The sequence below is a fragment of the Ctenopharyngodon idella genome, chromosome 8, assembly GCF_019924925.1.
Source record: "Ctenopharyngodon idella isolate HZGC_01 chromosome 8, HZGC01, whole genome shotgun sequence".
Lineage (NCBI taxonomy): Eukaryota > Metazoa > Chordata > Actinopteri > Cypriniformes > Xenocyprididae > Ctenopharyngodon > Ctenopharyngodon idella.
In genome coordinates, this window is record NC_067227.1 from 8,877,462 (window position 1) to 8,902,680 (window position 25,219).

General features: G+C 36.3%; 1 protein-coding gene across 1 annotated transcript in view; it reads right to left on the bottom strand.

Annotated features, from left to right (window-relative positions):
- Positions 1 to 25,219, bottom strand: part of LOC127518030 (membrane-associated guanylate kinase, WW and PDZ domain-containing protein 1-like) — a 104,130-nt gene that overhangs the window by 43,935 nt on the left and 34,976 nt on the right. Inside the window, exons 4-5 of the mRNA XM_051904312.1 lie at positions 13,472 to 13,591; positions 9,414 to 9,587 (exon numbers count right to left, since the gene is read on the bottom strand). Of these exons, the coding sequence (XP_051760272.1) occupies positions 9,414 to 9,587; positions 13,472 to 13,591 (294 nt within the window). The remainder of the gene's footprint in view (positions 1 to 9,413; positions 9,588 to 13,471; positions 13,592 to 25,219) is intronic.

Genomic DNA, 25,219 nt, shown 5'->3' on the forward strand with positions numbered 1-25,219 from the left:
CACTCTCTCATACTGGTCACTGGAAGTTCAACATGGCACCTCATGGCAAAGAACTCTCTGAGGATCTGAAAAAAAGAATTGTTGCTGCACATAAAGATGGCGTAGGCTATAAGAAGATTGCCAAGACCCTGAAACTGAGCTGCAGCACGGTGGCCAAGACCATACAGCGGTTTAACAGGACAGGTTCCACTCAGAACAGGCCTCGCCATGGTCGACCAAAGAAGTTGAGTGCACATGCTCAGCATCATATCCAGAGGTTGTGTTTGGGAAATAGACGTATGAGTGCTGCCAGCATTGCTGCAGAGGTTGAAGGGGTGGGGGGTCAGCCTGTCAGTGCTCAGACCTTACGCCGCACACTGCATCAAATTGGTCTGCATGGCTGTCGTCCCAGAAGGAAGCCTCTTCTAAAGATGATGCACAAGAAAGCCCGCAAACAGTTTCGGAGACTGGGCCGCAGGGCAGTATTCCAACGTGATAACGACCCCAAACACACCTCTAAGACGACCACTGTCTTGCTAAAGAATCTGAGGGTAAAGGTGATGGACTGGCCAAGCATGTCTCCAGACCTAAACCCTATTGAGCATCTGTGGGGCATCCTCAAATGGAAGGTGGAAGAGCGCAAAGTTTCTAACATCCACCAGCTCTGTGATGTCGTCATGGAGGAGTGGAAGAGGACTCCAGTGGCAACCTGTGAAGCACTAGTGAACTCCATGCCCAAGAGGGTTAAGGCAGTGCTGGAAAATAATGGTGGCCACACAAAATATTGACACGTTGGGCCCAATTTGGACATTTTCACTTAGGGGTGTATTCACTTTTGTGGCCAGTGGTTTAGACATTAATGGCTGTGTGTTGAGTTATTTTGAGGGGACAGCAAATTTACACTGTTATACAAGCTGTACACTCACTACTTTACATTGTAGCAAAGTGTCATTTCTTCAGTGTTGTCACATGAAAAGATATAATAAAATATTTACAAAAATGTGAGGGGTGTACTCACTTCTGTATATGGACAAAAGTATTGGTATACACCTTATAATTATTGAATTCAGCTGTTTCAATCAGACCCATTGCACACAGGTGTATCAAATTAAGCACCCATACACACAGTCTGCATTTACAAACATTTGTGAAAAATTGGTTCGTTCTGAAGAGCTCAGTGAATTTAAGCATAGTATTGTAATAAGATGCAACATTTGCAATAAGTCAGTGAAATTTCATCCCTGCTAGATATTCCACAGTCAACTATAAGTGATAATATTGGAAAGTGGAAGCATTTAGGAACAGCAGCAACAAAGCAGAAGACCACGTAAAGTCACAGAGCGGGGTCACCGAGTGCTGAGGCGCATGGTGTGTAAAAGTCGCCAACGGTCTGCTGATTTCATAGCTGAAGAGTTCCAAACTTCCACTGGCAGCACAAAAACTGTGCGGCGGGAGTTTCATGGAATAGGTTTCCATGGCCGAGCAGCTGCATGCAAGCCTTACATCACCAAGTACAATGCCAAGTGTCGGATGGAGTGGTGTAAAGCGCGCCACCACTGGACTCTGGAACAGTGGAAACGTGTTCCGTGAAGTGACAAATCACACTTCTCTGTTTAGCAGTCTGGGTTTGGCGAATGCCAGGAGAATGTTACCTGCCTGACTGCATTGTGCCAACTGTAAAGTTTGGTGGAGGAGGCATAAAGATATGGGGCTATTTTTCAGGGGTTTGCCTGGGCACCTTACTTCCAGTGAAGGGAAATCCTATACTCTAACATACCAAGACATTTTGGACAATGCTATGCTTTGTGGGAACAGTTGCAGCCTTGTTGAAGGTCTGTTGCAGCAGGACTGTGCCCTAGTGCACAAAGCAAGGTACATAAAGACATGGTTGGATGAGTTTGGTGTGGAAGAACTTGACTGGCCCACACAGAGTCCTGACCTCAACCCCATCAAACACCTTTGGGATGAACCGGAATGGAGACTGCAAACCAGGCCTTCTCGTCCAACTTCAGCACCTGACCTCACAAATGCTCTACTGAATGAATGGGCAAAAATTCCCAAAGAAACACTCCAAAATCTTGTGGAAAGGCTTCCAGGAAGAGTGGAAGCTGTTATAGCTGCAAAGGATGGACCAACTCCATATTAATGTCTATGTCAGGGATGGGCAAACTTGGTCCTGGAGGGCCACTGCCCTGCAGAGTTTAGCTCCAATCCTGATAAAACTCACCTGCCTGTAGCGTTAGTAATCCTGAAGGCATTAATTTGCTGGTTCAGGTGTGTTTGATTAGGGTTGGAGCTAAACTCTGCAGGGCAGTGGCCCTCCAGGACTGAGAAATAAGAACTTTAGTTCTAAGAACATTACACATTTTGAGTTTTAAACAAAATGTTAAAACTAAAACTTTTTGGGCACTCTTAATTGCGTTAACTCTCACCATTTATTTGTACAGACACTAGATGCCTAAACATTGCTGTATTTATCACTATATCAGTAATCACGGGTTTGTAAGTGACTTTTGTATTCCAGACACTCAAAATAAGAGGTTCACTGTGGTGATTAAATGTGTTTGTCACTCCCAAAACAAAACTTTGCAGTGTGTATGTGGTGTTTGTTTGTGTATATTTCCTCACAAATTTGATTCAGCTAAAAAGCAATACCAAGTTTTCCTCATTCTACAGTCTAAAGGAAATTGCTTCAGTGTCAATTGTGAAATGTACTGTAAGCAGGGTCAGCATCCAAGAGACAGAGCAGTACATTTAATCCATAGAGACAGATCGGTATGTAAACCTCCTCTGTTGATTGGCTTCAATGTCATGCTTTGATCGATGCCTCTGTCATCTGTGCCACTACCCATGGGGTGAAGACACCAGGGCCTGACAAAAGTGCACAGACAAACAAAACCCAAGTGAACTTATGAAAGAGTTGACTGGACAGTTTTGTCGGCTTGTAGTCTGAACTCTGAAATGTCTTCTGACAAACTCTACGGCTAGATCACTAACATTTATAAGTACTGATGCACTGAAATCAGTTTTTTATCGAAACACCAAAACTGAAATTACAATTTTCATTTAGCTGAAAACCAAAAATACATTTGGGTAATTACATTCAGGTAATTAGATAATTGTATGCTGTTCAGGGTGTTGCGTTGTCTGGTGAAAAATTAAAATAGACGTAGTAAAGTTCTTTGGGAACCAGCAATATATCTATTTTACAATTTTTACATATTGCTACTTCAGCATCCTTTTTGTTCACAGTGAAAAACGTCACTGCTGACATGTTTATTTTATCCATGTTGTGAGCACTAAATAGACGCTGACACAGTCAAAGATGGGCATCATCGCTGAATCGCTTATTAAACGTAATTGCTTTGGACAATGGTTTCAGTACTCCAATTGTTTCTTCTTTTTTTTTTTTCTGTACTTGCAAATATATAATATTAAGTGTAGAGAGAGTACACTTTCATGACAATGTTTGGGTACACTTTATTTTGTGTCTGTGTTACAGTGTAATTTTAAGTACTGAGTAATTATAATTAATGTAATAGGGTTAAGATTAGGGTAAGGGTTTGGGGTTACATATTATTTTGAGGTGTCTTGTTAGACTGTAATTAAACATTTAAAGGTGCAATATGTAGAATGTTCTGGCCTATTCAAAACAAAGGCGTAGCTTGATGACGCCAAGTTTGAGCGTGAAATCTTGGGACATGTGGTCTTCACCTCACAGCCGGTGGAAATAAATCAGGATAGGACTCGGCAAGAAATCATGTTTATGGATGTGATTATTAACGTTACTGTAGTATGAAGCAGAGCAGGACCGAGTGTTGTGAGCTTAACATGGCCGCTGGAGCGATTGCGCAACACAAGCCGCAGCGGAACGTTTATTATGCCCCAGTCGCCGGTGCTGCTTCCGCTTTTCCGGTCGTGAGTATGAGGTAATGCAGCTCTGTTTATCATATTAGATACATTTGAGAGTGTTGAAAATGATGTTATAACGTTACTCTGTGCGTTCGCTCGGCAGCTGCTGTGAGACACTGTTGCACACTACAGCAAGCTAGATCGATATTAGAATATCATATTAAATGCTGGATGGCTTGTGTTGATAAATGGCATGCAATTAATTTTAAAACATATTGTATGATGGAGAAAATTCTGTATTACTGTTACTAAAAACAAAGCTGCATCTGATTATGCTATGTTAGCTACTTGACAAAATAGTGTTTTTCTCTGAGGCATGGTAAAGCATGGTACTCGCAAAAAAAATCAAGAAAATTAGATTTAACCAATAAGACTAAATGTGTTGAGCTATATAACAATAATTAGTTTTCTGTCGATAAATATATCAAAACAGTTGTTCCCTTGTCTATTAAAACATGTAATATATTAAAGCGTCTTTGGTGTTTCCATGGTTTCTACAAAATAAAACCGGAAACCGAGGCAGACCGAGGGTTAACGCGGGTATGACGCAATTGACAGGCGACTCCTCACATGTCCCGGAGCCTTGGTTAAAATTGCAATTATCTCACGATTTACAAATAGTTGGAAACATTTAGGATATTTTAAGTACTCAAGTGAACAAAATATATTACACTGGCCTAGTGGTTTTTGGATATTTTACTGCAAAATTCTTACATATTGCACCTTTAAGTACTGAGTAATATTAGTATTAAGACGGAGTAGTAACTACATGTAGGGTTAGGTTTAGGGTTAGTTGCATGTAATTATGCATAATTTATAGTTATTACTATCGTAACTACATGTAACATATGTAACAATGACACTGTAAAATAAAGTGTTACTGGGTTTGGTTTAGGAATAGTTGCATGTAATTATGCATCATTCATAGTTACTACACTAACTAAATGTAACATGTAATAAGGACAAAGGGTAAGCTAGGATAAAGGGTAAGCTAACTTTTAATAATGTTTTGTACATCTATAATATGTAACTCACACCAACTTAAAAGCCATTGTCTGTATATAGAAACAGCTTCACAATCATCTACAGAGAAAGGTGTTTGGCTATTAAACTGAACCTGTCTCTCATTCAACATCTATTCATTAATATAAAGACACCCTCTTATATCACTTGAAATATCACTTGTGCTTGTATACAAAAGGATCCCCAGCTGGGACCTGAACATCTGCAACCTGCACTCTGTATTAAGGTAATTAGCATATTCCCACTAGAATCATAAGCCCAGCTGTAAACACATACACACATACACCCTTGGCTGTGGTGTCATATACACACACTCAATCTGCTTTAACAGCAGTGATGTTTACCAGGAGGGGGATGATACCATGAACTCTGACATACAGATGCTATTTTAGTAATCATGATGGATATGGCCATGATTCCCCCGATTCCTATTTTTATACCATTCTATGGTATATTCAATATAGTTTCTATACAGAAAAAAAACCTTCCTTGATTTTTTAAATTATTTAGCAAAACGTAAATGTTGGTGTAAATTGACATTTATGAATTTGGTAGATGCTTTTAAGCAAAGGGACTTGCATTGCATTTAAAGTATACATTTATCAGTGCAATACAGTACATTCCCTGGGAATTGAACCCATGACCTTGGCATTTGAAATTGAAATGTTACATTTACCTCTAAATGTTAAGTATAAATCAAATTGTTAAATCTACATAAAAAAATTCACTCATCACACTACATTTAATTTCAGCAGTGCACAAGTCTCTTTGCATAAGCAGCATTGCATTGAGACTAACTGTATATCACAAAACAATCAGCACTGAAATGTGTCACACAAACCTTTACGATCAGACTGAAACGATGCTAAATGAGTTCTTAAACATTTCAGTATGTTTCATGCCTTGTGAAAAAGACTAGCATAACTAAAGCACTTTTTACAGGAATAATACACTTTAAAAGAATATACTTGTACTACTAAAACTGTAATGTTTTGAGAGACTTAACTGTATGTTATTTACAGATAAAAATAAAACATTAAATATACTCTCTTTAATTACTCTTAAGTAGCCTTTTATTTCATTGATATACTCTCTGCAAGTATATTTTTTGAAAATATCTACTTTTTAAAATTTGAAGTACACTACAAGTTCACATTAAATACAGGCGGGAGCACAACGGTCGTACACTCTGCTTGTTACACACACAGGGATGTGCAGCAGCACAAAAACATGCCAAATATTAAAAATAAATGATTACAATATAAAAGATTATTACTGTGGCATAAAGATAAAAATACCAACATGTCATAATGGATAGTCATTGCATGTATCAGAATTACCTATTTGCAGTAATGATGAATGAAGTTGGCTAATTATTTGACCAATCGTGGCAATACAAACATGTATTTAAACTGACTCGTCAGGTTGAGGGTGTCTATATTTCACCATATAAATAGCAAATCCGCCATGGTGCAAGCACACCTGGCTTTTAAAGGGAATGGGAGATGATACTCTGATTGGTTTATTGCACGTTACACCCAAAACACACCCTTTTGGACCATGCGCATGGCGCGCCGACCATTTTTTCCGTCGTTAAACTAGCAAAAGTGGATTTGGACGCCCTAAGTGCATCTGCACCATGTGCTTCAGACCATGTGCTTAGATCGGTAAAATAACTTTTAAAACAAAACTGCATGCATTTTGTGGAAGAACATTGGTTGTGCTTTGGCTCTGTGTGACTGTGTGGATGAATATGGTTATCATAAAACATTCACTACTAGGCTTAAGAGATATAACCAGTGTAGATGGAAAGGATCTCAAGCTGACTAGCTTAAGATGTTACGGCCGATTCGACATGTTGGTTCGACAATCGTCGGTCCGTTGGGGCATCTGATCATTCTGATTGGCTGTTCAGCTACTGCCATCTGCTGGTACGGAAAGGCATTTCATCTTACGCAGATGCAGAACAGACGTGCTACTTGGCCGTCGGCTGTCGAGCATTGGTTTGGTGTGTCAGGCCAACTTTGGACACAGAAGCTGCCGACGTGAGCCAAACCCACAGTCTGCTTTCGTCGCCACTAGTTCGTCAGCGTCGGCTTGGTGTTTTCCTGCCTTAACTGTAGCTATACTCATTAATAGACATGGTACTTCCTTGAAGTAGCCGGAGCAACTTTACTCTATTTACGGATATGACAAGCATGAGCGAATGACCTATACGCAATTTCGTGCAAAAACCATCCAATCAGGTCTAAAATATAAGCACTTATAATAGGCTTACTATAGTGAATCATGGTAAGACAAAAACATGTTTTGGAAGAAGGATTGATGATGTATTGACTCATTATTTAAATTTTGTTAATTTTGAACAAAAAAAAGTTACATAGTGTACCTTTGTCACAATTACCTTGTCTCTGTTTTCATGGACTCTTATTTTGATATTCTTTTCTCTTGTTGTGCCTATGTTCAGTTCCTGTTTCCTGTGTTTCCATTGCTGTTAGTTCAGAGATTATATATTATAGGGAGATGAGAGGGTCTGTATCTCTTACCATTGGAGAAACTGTAACGGTTTATACGGTCTATAGTATTTATAACGGTATAGTTACCCTTGTTTGTAACCATGTCAACTAATCACCTGCACCTGTCTGTCATTAGTCCCTTGTCATCTAGTGTATTTAAACCCTTAGTCATCCTCTGTTCATTGTCTTGTGTTAATGCTTTGTGATGGTGTTTCTCGTTATTGTTGCTTGTGTTTATTAAATGTGATTTTGAATCTGGATCATCAAGTCAAGCCAGTATGTGGTAACCTTTAAGATACTGTAAAAGTCATAAAATAAAACATAACCTGAAAACATAATCCTGGCGGTGGTGCCATCTTTATCAAGGTGAGAGCATCCATGCCCTGTGAAGTATGTAGGTCAGAATAGTATCCTGTCAAATGTGTGGCTGGTGGGCAGACTGCAGTAAGCCCAGATGGTCTATGACTAGGATCTGAGCTGTTCAAGGACCAGTTTCTCAAAGGTCTTCATGATGTGAAAGAGCAGTTAGATTTAGGAATGCTGGTAACCTCATTTTGTTGCAAACGAACCAGTGCTATTTCTTCAGGGATTTCTGGGAGATTGATACCATACTGACCTTTTGTTTGCTCTAAAAGCAACATTGATTTTATTTTGTCCATCTTAAAAAATCCCAACATATGTCTACAAATAATATGTACCTCAATCATGCATTTGAACCAGAAAAAAAAAAAAAAAAAAATCAAATATGAAATATGTGGGTTTAATAACACAGGATAATGCTGTGTAATGATGTGACAAGCCTCTGTGATATATTTTGTTTTGTGCCCACACATTCCCCTCAGATCCAAATGTCAGAGAAAGGTGGAATAATAATAAAGGACAAGAAAACCGGAAATAACAAAAGGCACACAGGTTTGTAGGCTTCTCAAGAAGAAAGAGAATATGTTAGAGCTGACATCAGAGAAAGATAACAAAGGCTGAAAAAGCTGGCTGGTATTTTTTGCCTGGTAACTACTCTGCTGTCACTTTGAGCATGGAAAACAAGAGAAAAATTGGGAATTTTTATGTGACAACAATAACAGCCACAGTCAGGCATTTTTGGGCTTGTATGTATTAGCTTGATCTGAATAGTTTTTTAGAATGGTATCGCTTATCAAAATGTCGATTTTTAAAAGCAAAATGACAAAGAAATTTAATATTTTGTGTTTGTATAGCACGTATTGTCAGATTAGAGGATTTGAGTTCATTCTAAAAGGAACACTCCACTTTTTTTGAAAATAGGCTCATTTTCCAACTCCCCTAGAGTTAAACAGTTGAGTTTTACCGTTTTCGAATCCATTCAGCCGATCTCCGGGTCTGGCGGTACCACTTTTAGCATAGTTCATTGAATCTGATTAGAAAATGACCAAAGAGTTTCGATATTTTTCCTTTTTAAAACTTGACTCTTCTGTAGTTACATTGTGTACTAAGACCGACGGAAAATGAAAAGTTGCGATTTTCTAGGCCGATATGGCTAGGAACTATACTCTCATTCCGGCGTAATAATCAAGGAACTTTGCTGACGTACCATGGGTGCAGCAGGCGCAATGATATTATGCATTTAACTACAGAAGAGTCAAGTTTTAAATAGGAAAAATATCGATACTCTTTGGTAATTTTTGAGCGAGATGCTAACGGTCTAATCAGATTCAATGAACTATGCTAAGCTATGCTAAAAGTGGTACCGCCAGACCCGGAGATTGGCTGAATGGATTCGAAAACGGTAAAACTCAACTGTTTAACTCTAGGGGAGTTGGAAAATGAGCCTATTTTCAAAAAAAGTGGAGTGTTCCTTTAAGTATGAAAATTCATTGATTTGTTAGTGTAAGTTATGAACAGTGTCATGTTAACCATCCCAAGACGGTGGACATGTCGACTTGTCTGGAGTGGTTGAATGTGGCATCTATGTATACATATCTATGGATGTGTATGCATTCTTCCTACCTGATAGACCTGAGTCCTCCTCACTGTTGTCGCCCTCCTCGCCAGCCTTCTCCAGGTTGCTGAGGGACTTGCTACGGGTACGGAAGTTTCTCAGCAGGTTGCGGTGCTCCTGATAGGTGATGGGCGGGCTTTCTGGACCGATGTGAACCGGACGAGGGGTTCCGTAGTAATTCCCTAATCCAGGAAATATAAGAAGCTTGTCACTCAGGTCTTCCAGGGACAGTTATTACAGTTATTGCTTAGAAGTTATATTATTCATGAAGCGTTTATTTAGTTTCTTATTTTAGGGTCTACCAGTGTTGGTAGTAATATCCTCTGAACCACCCTGAACAATTTGTTTATATGTCACATTTGGGTGGTCTGAGAGGTGGTCTCCAACTCGTAGATAGTTTTCTGCATCCCCCCGCCACCCCGATTCCTCACTATTGGCTAGTTCCTATCCCAGTCAGGAATATGGGGTGAGTACTCTGGGTTCGGGCCAAATTCCAAGCTCGGAGCCCTCTCCTCAGAGAGCACGCCATACTCTATCTGAAATTTTTGTAAGTGTGAACTTGTGAAACATAATTAAAGGATTTACATACTAGAGATTTATGGCTAGTGGTAAATCCATGGATATGTGGTATTATTTCTTTCAGAGTGAATCAATAGCTTTATTTCAATACAAATAGCTAAAAGGAGCAACAAAATCTTGCAATCAAGGTCACCTTAATAACACATGATAATCCATTATATTCTCTAAAAGCATAAAAACCACCACAAGGATGGAATACTACACAAGAGGAGTGACATATCTTCAGACGGTTCAACAGATTTTGAACCCGTCCTGATCTCCATCTGTTATTGATTAAGTAACTTGCCTTTGCAGTGGTAAGTAAATCATACCTTGCCGCGTCGGCAAGGTGAAAATGGCGTTTATGGCATTTTGTAAATCCAGCTGCATTTTTTATGCTAATTCATTTTATTCGTTTAATCAGGCGAGGTAGGCGATCCTGCCCCTGAGAGCCATAACTCACATGCTAAAGGCACATGTGTCACAGAGCCCACAGTAATGATGCTGAAAGAGGAATGAGCTTCGGATTCCACACTGAACATTGAATTGCGATACATTTGCCATGAAATGCCAATATGGAGTGTATATTATCTGTGTAATGGACAATGAGCTTTTATCTATGGTATAAACTGACATTATGCGGCTCAAAGTAGAAACCTGTAAGCATTTCTGCAATTTACAATAAAAAAAATGATAATACAACTCTGTTCAACTATAAAGACAGACTGAGATAAACTGAAGGGAAATTAAACTTGCTTTTATTATCAGTTTTACTTCCTCATGAGAGATATCACTGTATTTTAGATATGAGTACCATTTTATAAGACCTAAATCAAATTTTACACTAACACTTTATTTTAGGGTCTTTAAACTAGTTGCTTATTAGCATGCATATTACTAGAATATTGGCTATTTATTAGTACTTATTAAGCATATATTAATGCCTTATTCTTCAAGACCTTATTCTACATTCTTAATCCTACCCAATATATAAACTTAACAACTACCTTATTAACTATTAATAAGCAGTAAATTAGGAGTTTATTGAGGGAAAGGTCGTAGTTAATAGTTTATAGGTGTTCCCTATACTAAAGTGTTACCAGTTTTGCTTCTCCAAACATATTAGAAAATATAAAAATATTAAAATACCATTACAATACCATTACAATGTTATCCAAAATAGGACCAATTTAGAAAATTCTGAAATTCTTTCAAAATTCATCATAAATTAGTGATGTCAAATTTAATGCGTTAACGAATGTGATTAATTTTTTTCAGTTTAAGATGTTAAAAACTATTTAACACAATTAACACAGCATTTTTTCTGTCATCCTTTAGCTAGATTTACATTATATGATCATTAAACCATTCAAGCATGACAAGACAAAAGAGAGCGCAGTGTGATACTGCTGTACTCATGCGCACAGAAAGCCGCTTCAGACAGCGTGCCGGTGTTCTGACGAATAATGCTACCTATTAGATTGTGCTATCGACACTATATTTGCATTGTTTTATGGGTAGATTTAGGGTAGAGGTAGGTAAGGATGTTAATAAAGCCTCAAACCACATGAATATGATGTTGGTAGCATTTCCCACCCTGGCATTGTGCTGCTTAAACACCGGCCGCACTTCTCTTTCGTGCTTGAATGGACAGAAACACACAAAATCATGCCAAAATGCCAGCTTTATCGAGTATTCTCATAAGCACAGTATTAAATTAGTTAAATAAAGTCTTAATTGAACACAAAGAGTTGAAAAAAATAGGATGCAGATCCGAGTCATCAAAGAACAAAAGAAAATCACTCACTGCTTTTGACTGAATCACTTTTGTAGCTTTAATGGTAACACTTTAGAATAGGGAACATGTATTCACTATTAACTACGACTTTTCACTCAATAAACTCCTAATTTACTGCTTATTAATAGTTAGTAAGGTAGTTGTTAAGTTTAGGTACTGGGTAGGATTAAGAATGTAGAATAAGGTCATGCAGAATAAGGCATTAATATGTGCTTAATAATTACTAATAAACAGCCGATATTCTAGTAATATGCATGCTAATAAGCAACTAGTTAAAAGACCCTAAAATAAAGTGTTACCGCTTTAATAAAAATTAATAAAAATGAATCTATATTTTAATCTAAATTATGCAGTGAATACTGTAAAGTGTTTGCTAAATGCTTTGATTCTGGATATTTTTTTCTACCTGTTAGATCAAATATATTGAAATATACTGTCTTTATGTTTTTTCTACATTAATTGGGAGATCAAATGTGAAATTATTATAATATAAAAATATATTAAAAACTTTAATGTTGGGTATGATTAATTTGCGATTAATTACAGAAAAATGTGTGATTAATTAGTTTTTTTTTTTAATCGATTGACAGCACTAAATAATATAATATAATATAATATAATATAATATAATGAAAGCATTTTCAGACTTTTGGTCCCATGACTTTATATACTCTTGATATCGGCATGACGTCTTTTTTTTGCATAGAACGCAAAAGACATTATATATTAGAAATTCCTGAACAACAATTTTCTATTAACAACAAAAATCCATTAAAGGTGCTCTATGTAAGAATGACAGCTAGTGGTTGAAATGGGTACTGCAGTCCAAAATCAAAATATTGTTTGCCCCACCCCCTCCTCCTCTGACTGGGCGCTCTCGCGGGTTGCCAGTTTGAAGACACGCAACAGGAGCGAGCTCGAATGACATTGGAAGGCGAGGAGACTTACACACTGTAAGATAATTAGTTGATTTATTGATTTATGATGAGTTGATATCGCGTTTTAGATTTTTTAGATGGATGCTGAGGCTTTTTAGGTCGGGTAGAATCTGCAATCTCTGACCCAGTTTGTTCGCTGGCTTCCATGGCTGCAATTCGCTGCATGTGTTTTCCGCCAACTTGCAACCCGGAGTGGCGAAATACTATTGGGTAAATTGGCAACGTGCGGTCTTGCACAGACCGAAACAAAAACAGACATTCCGACACGGAACGTAATTTTCAAAGTAAAATAACTGGCTGTAGCAATGGTTTTCAGAGAAATGAGTATGTGAACTCAGCATGTTTAATAAATATCTGCAAACATGGTATTTTTATGCTTTAGTACAGTCAAAAACTTACATAGAGCACCTTTAAGGATAAAAAATGATAATAAAAGGGGTCCATACAACTTGTGTGCTATTTTCAGTCTTCAAAAGCCATAATAACTTTGTGTGAGAAACAGGATGAATAATAATTTTGGGGTGAACTATTGCTTTAAACTTTGAGCTGTTGGATAGATAAGTATTGCCAACACAACAGTTGTGTTGATGCATGTTGATGTGTGTAAATGGAGCTCTTAGAACTGTGAATCAATAGATCAACACTGGATAAAAAAGCCCCATAGATATGACCTTAAAAAGAACATTTGAAATAATGAAATCATATATTTGCACTGTAACACTTTATATTCTTCATAAATTATTCAGATATGGGGTCATGAATGTGGGCTGACCTTTGAACTTTCCGCTCTCCAACAGCGCCCCCGACTCCTCCAGCGAGAAGAACTCCTCAACGGTCACAAAGTTATAGTCAACTCCCGTGATCTCGCCGTCTCTTGGCTGTCTAGTCGTACCTGCGGGTGACATCGGACAGGAAGTCACACGTTAAATACAGCAAGTCCAAATAAGTTACAGAATTATTGACAGATCGCTGACCCACACAACAGCCTTCAGCTCAATGTGTGTGTGTGTGCGCTTCCAGATTAAGATGGCATCTTATCCCCTCTCCATCCAGCCTTGACTGACAAGTTAACAGGGCTACGAACAGCCCAGACCAATTACAGCGATCCAGCCTCGAAAATCTGACACAGCCCTCCCTCTCCCCGCAGGCTTTGAACGGCTCCACACTGACACAACATCAATCACCAATTCTTTATCACTCTCCTACCACACACACACAGATCCTACCTCCTTTCTGCTTCAACATCTCTAATTAAGAGTCTGATAAGCGAAATCCCCCAGTACATCACAACATGAACATTAGTCCCAGCGCTTCACACTGAGGTCCTGCACTCTGCTGTGTGTTTGTTTGTGTGCATATTGATATATTCACCCGCAGCTCTCACAGCCAGAGGCCTACTGGAATGATTAGACCGAATTACAAACCGCCACACCCACCACACGTCAATCACAGCTAGACAAGAGGACACTCGGAGCGAGGAGAGGGAAAAGCAGCGTCTGTCTAATTTAAGGCTGGCCTCAAGGGTGTGTGTGGGAGCATATGTGCTTTGTGTGTACAAAATTAAGCAATGCCTAATGCACATGCAATGAGTGGATTCTGGGCAGAAATACTGCTGTGACTGCTGTACAATAGAAAAGGTCTGTACATATCACGTGTTACGCATTTGCAAACTGCATGTCGCGATGTTTGCGCAACTGCATGTTCATTTAATAATCAGTAATATACACAATGACTTTATTGACGTTAGCATAGATCATTCTGAAGACAGGCACACTGCTGTGTGTTTAATAGATGTACAATCAAAGTGGCAGGCCACTCGTGGTTTGGACGGTATTGAGCGGGTTTATTCCATGCCAGTGGACACGTAACAAGATGGAGATGGCTAATAGATGTGAGAAAGAAAAGACCAAACAGTGCAGTATACAAATACATGCCAGAAAATAAACCAAACACAATTAAGTGGAAATTTGCTAATAAAAAGTCAACAGATTTGTTCTTTATGGAAGCCTGTTTCTTAAAGGGTTAGTTCAGCCATAAATTTTGTCATTAATTACTCACCCTCATGTCGTTCCTAACCCATAAGTCCTTCGTTCATCTTCAGAATACAAATTAAGATATTTTTGATAAAATCCGATGGCTCAGTGAGCCTCTATTGACAGCAAGATAATTAACACTTTCAGATGCCCAGAAAGCTACTAAAGACACATTTAAAACAGTTCATGTGACTACAGTGGTTCAACCTTAATGTTATGAAGTGACAAGAATAGTTTTTGTGCAACCAAAAAAAACCCAAAATGACGACTTTTCAACAATATCTAGTGATGGGCGATCTCAAAACACTGCTTCATGAAGCTTCAAAGCTTTACGAATGTTTTGTTTCAAATCAGTGGTTCAGAGTGTGTATCTAACTGTCAAAGTCATGTGATTTCAGTAAACGAGGCTTCTTTACGTCATAAGGGTTTCGAAATTTCAATGGTTCACGTGACTTTGGCAGTGTGATACGTGCTCCGAACTACTGATTCGAAACAAAAGATTCATAAAGCTTCGTTGAAGCAGTGTTTTGAAATCGGCCATCACTAGATATTGTTAAATAAAGTCGTTATTTTGTATTTTTGGCCCACAAAAAGTATTCTCGCCACTTCATAACATTAAGGTTGAACCACTGTAGTCATATGAACTGTTTTAAATATGTCTTTAGTAGCTTTCTGGGCATCTGAAAGTGTTAATTATCTTGCTGTCAATGGAGGCCTCACTGAGCCATTGGATTTTATCGAAAATATCTTAATTTGTGTTCTGAAGATGAACGAAGGTCTTACAGGTGTGGAACGACATGAGGGCGAGTAATTAATGACAGAATTTTCATTTTTGGGTGAACTAACCCTTAAAGAATGAAATTAAATAAAAAGTTAATTATGACCTTATTACTCCTAATTGCGCTGTTGTATCTCACAATTTCAATTACACTTCTATACTTTTTTTATGAGATAAAGTCACATTTACAGGAGTAAATGTGATTTTATCATAAAAAAGTATAGTTACCTTTATTATTTCTACTAATTGAGATATGTTTATATTTCACAAATGTTTCTTCATATCTCAAAATTGTGACAATTTTTCCCTTTTTGTGCCTTTATATCTCACAACTGCATCTTTATATCTCACAATTTCAACTATTTTTCACAACTGGACCTTTATATCTCACAATTGTATCTTTACATCTCAGAATTGGGACTTTTTCACAGTTGCGCCTTTATATCTCACAACTACATCTTTATATCTCAAAGTTGTGACAGTTTTTCACAATTCTGCGTTTATATATCACAATTGTATCTTTATATCTCAAAATTGTGGCTATTTTTCACAGTTGGGCCTTTATATCCCAAAACTGCATCTTTATATCTCACAGATACAACTACTTTTCACAATTGGGCTTTTATACGCACAGTTGCATATATTGTTAACAACTGGATCTTTATATCTCACAATTTTATCTTTATATCTCAAAATTGTGGCTATTTTTCACAACTAGGTCTTTATATCTTAAACCTGCATCTTTATTTATCACATTTGCAACTACTTTTCACAACTGGGCCTTTATATCCACAATTATATCTCAAAATTGTAGCTATTTTTCACAATTGTGCATTAATATCTCACCATTGTATATTTACAGTCAAACCTACATTTATTCAGACAAATTTAACATTTCATTCATTAATACAGTTTATTCACTCTAGTTTGAAAAAAAAATGGTAATAAAATATGACAAGATCTCAGAGTTAAACTGTGCCAGAAAATATTAATCTTAATTATGCCAGATAACAATTAAGCAAAACATGGTCAGGTCAAAGTGTCTGAATAATTTTTGGCCCCAACTTTTTATCAGTTTTACTGGTAGTCCACTGTATGAAGAATTTTTGGGTATAGTATGTCACAGTTTACTTTATTTTGCTATCCTCACTTACATAAATGAACTATACTGTCCTGCGCCCACTAGTAAAACATATAAAAATTATATCTAATGTCTGAATAATTTTTGGTTTGACTGTATATCTCAAAATTGTGGCTATTAATTGAGCGTTTATATCTCAAAACTGCATCTTTATATCTCACATTTGCAACTACTTTTCACAACTGGGCCTTTATATCCACAATTGTATCTTATATCTCAAAATTTTAGCTATTTTTCACAATTGTGCATTTATATCTCACAATTGCAATTTCATATCAAAACTGTGACTTTGTTTCTCATAACTGCAACTTCACATCTCATAATTTGCATCATTATTTCTTGTAATTGTGACTATAGCTCACAAGAAAAGATAAGGTTTATTTCAAATTTTCTCTCTGTAATATTTTACTTTGAGCCATGGGAATGAGAGCACAGAAGCATTTTATGTATATATATATATATATACACACACACACACACACAGTTAATATTTTCTGCTATATATATATATATATATATATATATATATATATATGTATGTATACAGTTAATATTTTCTGCTATATAAGTACTTATCCAACTACTCTCGCTCTTTGGAGTTTTATTGCATTTTTACTTAATATAGTTGCAGTTTTGTATATGTGAATATAAATATACAGTAGTAATGGGATGGCAATGTGGAGTTATAAATATAGTCAGTGACATACGAAAAAAAATCGAAATAGACTTGTGAGGTAAACAACAGCTTGCTACTATTACAAATATGCTAAAATTGCAAACCTAAAATATTCTTCTACAAATCCTCTATTATTTTGAAAGTCTACAAATATCAGCAAAATCCCAGAGGCTCACAGGGATTGCAGTGATACCTCCTCACAGACACTATAGACAAGCTCAGTGTGAATAATTCTCTCAGAGCTCCAGCTAAGTGATTGAAAAACACATCAGAGACATCGAGAACACATTAAGACTCTCACCCTCCATGAATTAATGATGGGCTCGTTAATTGATTGCCAGGTGATTCTGACCCTTTGTGTCATAATGGTGACCTTCTATAAATAACCTCACGGTGACCTCAGAAAACCCAAGGTCCTTCTTATGACAGATTGAGACCTACAGCAAGAGTGACACTTCAGTTCACACTCAAACAAACACGCAGTCAGCAGAAGTCTTCCTTCAACACGAGTACAGGGGTATTCAGCAGGGCGTACTGATGCATCTTATTTCCACTTTGGTGAAGGACCACAAATTATGCTCAAGGCACACACAAAGCAAATTAATGACAAACACATGATGCCAAAGGGAAAATGATATAACTTGAATCAATCTTTCATGCATCGGTTTAGCAGCACTAAAAGTCATTTTTACTTTTCAAAATGCAATCAAACCAGCTGATTTTGAAAGTTCATTGTACGTCATACAAAAGTAGAGTAATCTGTGCAGTGTGCAATCTATTCTCTAAAGAGACCCCCTCTGTACTTACCCATTATAAAAGCCATTTAATTTGATTCTATTGCATGAATAATTGATAAACGGCCGACCGTTTCTTAATTCCTTTAAGCGGTTTAATCCTTTATGTCCTGCGCTCCTCTTTAGCAGTGGACCATGTGAACTCTCTCTCAGCCGCTGCCCCAGTCGATCTCTATTGTTCAGTGGCTCTGGTTTAATTGAACAGCAGCTATATTTGTTTTATTCGAATGTGCCCTCATTTGAAATCGATACAAAATTCTAAATATCTCAAAATACTCCTAAAAACAATGTAGTCTGTGGTAGATGGAATCTGATAGACATATAGTGAGAATGAATTTACTATGCTAAAAAAATATTAAAACCTGCTTGTATGCATACTGTTGACCTCTTTAAACTTGAAATGAGGCATGATGGGATAAACAGCATTAAACAATCCAATCAAGCTGGAAAAATACAATCAAAAAGAGAATTAAATTCAAAATGAAATATAAATATAAAACTAAAATGTTTGCTGGGGATTTAAGTATTCCACTATGTAGACTGTATTTTGAAAGTATTATCGCGACATATTCTTTGCACACTGTCCTCCTCCTGCCTAAAGCTATATGAGACAGACATTATGTAATAATGGCCTGGTACAGTCATATACTCTCTAATACAGTCATTATACTGCAGTCATTTGACTTAGTGAGCTGCTTTGCTGTCTACAGCCTTATAAAGGTGCCGTCACGTTTACTGTTGTTCAGCGAATTTTCACAGGTAAAAGTCAATCATTTCAATAGGAATCCATGCAATCAGGAATTTCTCATGAGCAGTGTTGGGGGTAACACATTACAAAGCAAGTTATGTAATCAGATTACTTTTTTTCAAATAACTAGTAAAGTAACTCATTACTTTTAAATTTACAACAAAATATCTGTGTTACTTTTTCAAATAAGTAACGCAAGTTAGTTTGCTTTCCCAGTCACTGACTGGCATATCTCCATGTTGAGAGGAATCAGGAGTAAGTGCAGAGGCGTTGTGGACGCTTTGTAAACATGATACTAATAAGCATGATAGTTGGTTATTACCATGATGGTTATTGTAGTTCTAGACTAAATGTGAGCATGCATTTACTCATCTCATCACAGATTCAGTATTCCTCAACATTGTAAAACCGAATAAGTTGGCAAAAATCAAAAAATTGAGGCAATCAGTTGCCTCAAGATTTTTAAGTTAAGACATTCAAAGTTTAAGTAAACAGAGCTGGCAGATTTTTATTTTGTGCTCATACATTTTAATTATTCTTAACTTGAAATGTTTGAGTACACTAATTCATAGATTTAACGTAAAATTATCATGCACTGTAAAAAGTAATATGATATATCTACTCCATTAAATTTTGGCAATAGATTACAAGCAGTATTCAACAAATAGAATTGAGTTAGAATTAATCAAATTAATTCCTTAAATGTCAACCATTTAAAAGGAGAAAGATTTAAGTAAAATTTAAACAAAAATATCTGAATAACAGACAGACGTCAAAGATGAATTAAGAACTCTTTATTTTTTATTGCCAACATTGAAGACACCTGATGATAACAAGTAGAATCACTGAAGGAAAGAGAAACACAAGAATTAACAGAGGTTTAGATGTTGATGTTGATTTTATTGAAAATGTTTGGTCACCATTATGATGATCGGTGTTTCATTTAGTTGGGCAGTTTGACTCTTTGCTTTTTATGTCAGTTTGTGGTTCTTGTAAAGTTGTTTGCTAATTTTACCCATTTTAAATGGCTGATTTTTAAGGAATTAATTTGGAACTAAATTCTTATGTTGAATTTAATTAATAATATTGCTTGTAATCTGTTGCCACAATTTTATTGAGTAGAGAGAGCGTATTACTTTTTACAGTGTGTAACCTCAACGTAAACATTTTATTAGCCAGCTATAACAAGCTAATTCAAAAAATGCTAACTTGCTAACACATTAACAATTGCATGGTATCCACCTTATTCCTGACTAGGCTACTGCGTTTCGAATTATGGGTTGCACTTCCAGTTTGGGGAACTTCCATTTAAAAAGACTGAAATGAATCGTTTCAAATCATAAGGTTGCCCTTAAATAAAGCTTATCCGTCAGTTTGACTGAATGAGCTGTCAATTTTTCTTTCATGTTTTATTTTCAGACATCATGAGAATAATGTAAGGCTTGGTATTTTAACGTAACATGTTATAACAAGAATATCTATGGCAAGAGCTCTTTTCAGTCGCTGCTTTCTATCCTTGTGATTAATTTCTTTTGTCCCTTTGCATACCGCTGTAATAGTATGAAGAAGGACAACATATACTGCACATTTGTGGTCTGTTCTCCTGATATAATTTACGATATATCCCATTAATAATTCACTGGAATGCACGAAGAATCTCTCGTTTTTCTCCTCAAAGCCTCACGTCTCTTTCCAGGTTTGTTTTCACAGGTAAATACAATTTATTATTTGTAAAAATGATGGAAATCACTTTGAAATAGTATCACGCAATGCTGAAGTTCATGAACATTTTTTTATTAAGGCAACATATATTATATATCACTATAGTTGTATTTAACCCGTCCGTTATGGCCTGTTGATGTTTTTACTCTATTAAACGTCCTTTTAATGTTTGTTGGTTGAAGGGTGAGTAGAATAATGTCATCTCATTGTACCCCGTTTTTAAAAAAAACGTATAATTTCGTTCATAGAGCGAGTCCTTCACTGGCTGTTTACAGCTTAACGGAAGTTACACCCATAATTCGCGCAAAGCGTCATGGGGCGTGGGAATAAGGTGGATAGCATTTGCTGAATGAGTACAGCAATATAAAGCATTTAACATACTTGCTCTCAAACCAAGCCGCATGCACCACTTCTCACCATGATGGTAACTCTCCAAAAACCAACATGAACAGAAACTCTTCTAAATTAGCATAACAAAACATATATCACTACTAAATCTCCCACTTAACATTAATATTGCACAAAAAAAAAAAATTACATAACACCTTATTTCAGCTAAAAGGTTTGTTTGAGCTGCGCCCTCTAATGTACAGGCATGAATTTGCATTACCTTCAGCCTCAGAAAGGGCCTTTATATTTGCCAACAACAGAACTTTTTTTATTAAAAAACAAACAAGCAAGCAAGCCCAGTCCAGATTTGACAGTAACGTTACATTACTTTCCATAAAAAGTAACTGAGTAACACCATCAGTTACCTTTTTTTAGGGTGTAATGCAATTTTATAACGCATTTCTTTTAAAAGTAATGATTTCCACAAACAGATTTCGCATCATGTTCAAGCATCGGGGTCACGCAAATTAGCTGCACTGACCAAAAAGTGCAGAAATTTCGCTAATGTGAAGGCACCTAATAGAAATAGAACCTAAAAAGTGACCAATTTAGAACACTCTACATAGGTTGCAACTCATAGCATCGCAACTGATTTTTAAATAGTTTGATATTACCATGTTGCTAAGTTAACAAAGTGTGATTCTATTCAGCATAAAAATACTTCGCACACAAATATTGGGAAACAGTACATATTGAATTAGATGAAAATATTTTTAATACCTTTTTGTACTGAATGAATAATATTTAGGCAGCGGCTATTTAAAAGAAGCTATATGCTATTTACATTGAGTGTAAATAGTGGCGGATACCATGTGCATGTGTGTAAACTGATACAAATAGCATCATATTTACACTAAGTGCAAATAGTGATAGATGATATTCATACAAAGTGTAAATAGAAATGATATGCTGTTTGTACCAAGGGTAAATTATCCAAGCAGTGGTGGACAGAGTTAGTGAAAATAGCCTTCGGGTGGCATAGATAAATAGACACTGCCTTTATAATATTCTGGGATTGGATTCTCTGTAAAGAATACATGCATTAATTTGCCTTTGAATTTTGGCAAGAAGACAGTGAGTGACAAACACAATTCAGAGGCTAAAATATGACAAAACAAATATGCTCACCATAATATAACATACATAACTTAGTAAAAACAACATAAGGATTTAACATTTTTCATTTTTGTCAGCAGATTCAAGGTCAGGCTTTGACTCTGGCTATTTGCATTGATTTATTTATTTCATTTTTGACCTTAGATCAAGGCGTGATGGTTTATGCATTCACGTCGCCCCAATCACTGTCAACATTACTGCTGCATATATTGGACAGGTAAAGTATGACTACCAAGCTGGAGGCATCCAGACTGTTTACTCTGCTATTTTCCATCTCTGTCAGATGAAACTAGAGCTCCCAGCCGGAGGCCTCGGCAGGCCTTCCTGTCTACTCTGCTTAGCCAAACTAAAGCCCCTTCAGGGTCAGGCAGAGTGATCTACACAGCTATTCTAGATCGTGTGAAAAAAAGAAGCAAATTCTGTCATTGTTTACTTGCCCTTATGTCGTTCCAAACCTGTATGACTTTCTTTCTTAAGTGAAGAAGCATTTTTTCATACAATGAAAGGGAATGGATAGGGACAAGGGACAACCATCACTCACTTTCATTTTATGGAAGAGAGCAGCTTGGACACTCTGCTAGATAGCAGGAATAATAAGAAAACATTTGGCTCATGTGTCTGAACAATGCATTTGAGATCAGTAGAGCTGATAGAGCTGTTCTCGGAGTACATGAAACATATAAAAGCCAGAACGGTAACAAGCAAGAGAGTGAAAAGCTGTGATATGAAAAGAAACTGCTGACAAAATGAAAATGTGCTTATAAATTTATACTACACCTGGCAGAACTGCATTACAATAGCTCTGCTATTATTACTAACAGTACACCTATATTATTGTCATCATATTCACTATATCACTGTGAATGAAAGTTTATTATCAAATAACTTATATTTTGCATTGAAGTGAGAATAATATTTATTTAGTCATTTGTTTTGAGAGTTAAATCTGTATCATTAAATGATGCATTAAGATTGCTGTGTGTTATTTTTGCAGCACTACCCTTACAAAAAAAGGAAGTTTATTCAAGTGTGCTGTCAGTATACTTCTTTTGAACTAAAAAAAGAAAGTATACTTTCAGTCTATTTTTATGTACTTCTCAGAAATATACTTTATGTACTTCTCAGAAATATACTTAGGGTTAGGGTTAGAGTAAAATTACACTTAAGTATACTTCAGTGTAATTCAGACTGAAAAAGTCTAAGTATATTTGGCCTATACTTGTACTCATGTTTTCACTGTTATACGGTAGGGGGCGCTATTACCCATCTGCTGATATAGCACAAAATCTCCGGATCAAAACACAGGTGAAGAAGAAACAGAAATAAGTGATAGAAGGATTGCTTACACACATATAAACTAACACAATCATCAAACAATAAACGGCATATAAATCAAAATTGCCTAATATTGTGTTGATGGACTCAATTTACATCTATGTTTTGATTATCATTCTGAATCCAATCCGGACATAGTCTTTTTCTCAGCTTTTTGTTCAAAACATTGCTTTTTTTTTTTAATTAATTGATTTTTTTAATGAAACATACCCACGTTCAAGTGAAAAAAAATTAAGAATGCTGGCACTGGCTGGCAACTAAGGTACAGTTAAAGATATTTAAGTATAAAAATGAATAGGAACATAGCAGTATACTTAGGCCCAGTTTCACAGACAGGGCTTAGACTAAGCCAGGATTAGGCCTTAGTTCAATTAGGGCATTCAAGTAACTTTTATAGACATCCCCTAGAAAAAAAAAACATTACTGGTGTGTATCAAGAGACAAAACATTTTAAAATATGTCAGTTGAAGTATCTTTCAGTTAAAAAAGCTCAAACATGCATTTTAGTCTAGGACTTAAGCCTTGTCTGTGAAACCGTGGTTTAAAGTGCAAAAAAAAAATGGTAAACTATAAGTATGATGTTAAATTAAAGAAAACCTACAAGTATACTTGCAGTTTAAAACTACTAAACTAGAATGAAAAAAAAAATGTGCTACAAGTATTAACTTCTAAACTATCAGTATACAAATTGACTTGTAGTATAGTTGCAGCACAAGCGAAAAATGTAGTTGTAAATCAAACGGCTATCCTATCAAATGGCTAAACTGCTGAAATCATGTGACTTTGGCGCTCCGAGTCACTGATTTGATTCATAAAGCTCCGAAGCAGTGTTTTGAATTTAGCCCATCACTATATTGTTGAAAAGTCGTTTTTGTTTTGTTTTTTTGGCGCACAAAAAGTATTCTCGTCGCTTTATAATATTAAGGTAGAACCACTGAACTCAAATGAACTGTTTTAAATGTGTTTTTAGTACCTTTATGGATCTTGAGATTTACAATGGCATTGCTGTCTATAAAGGCCTCACTGAGCCATCGGATTTAATCAAAAGATCTTAATTTGTGTTCTGAAGATGAACGAAGGTCTTACGGATGTAGAACGACATGAGGGTGAGTAATAAATGACATTATTTTCACTTTTGGGTGAACTAACCCTTTAAGTATATTTATTTTTTTGTAAGGGTACTGAAACTTGCCATTATTTTTTCATTAGTGGTGCAGAAATTACACACTTTCCCTTTAAAGAAGGTGAATGACTGGAGTGCTGTTTTCATTTCACCCACAGAGAAAAGATTGTTCGTTATTAATTTGTTTCACCTTTTATTTTGTAATTGGTGTGAATAGGCCTTTCAATAAAAGACTGATGATAATGCTGATAATAATAATGAAGCTGGTCTTGAAAAAATCTGTGGCACTTTTTACAACAAAAGTAATGTTATGTGTTAGTTTGCATTCAAGTAATGATGAAACATAATCATATGTGATTTTTAGGAGTAACACGATTTTTAAAAAATAATGTTATTTAACTCTGGTGATTGCAAAGCAGAAATCATTGTTATGGGCAAGTTGTGTTTACAGTTTTTTGTACATGCATTAGTAATTGTATGATGCCTCACCAAATTCAGTGACACTTTAGACAGTATAAGAATGAGAAAACACATAGAAAAATAAATAGGACAAATCTGGCAAGTGACCAAAAAATAAATAAATAAATAAATAAAATAGGTACCAGGAAGTGTTATCAAGATGGCCGCCAAGTGAACTGCCTTAATTAAAGGTGGAGTAAGTAAA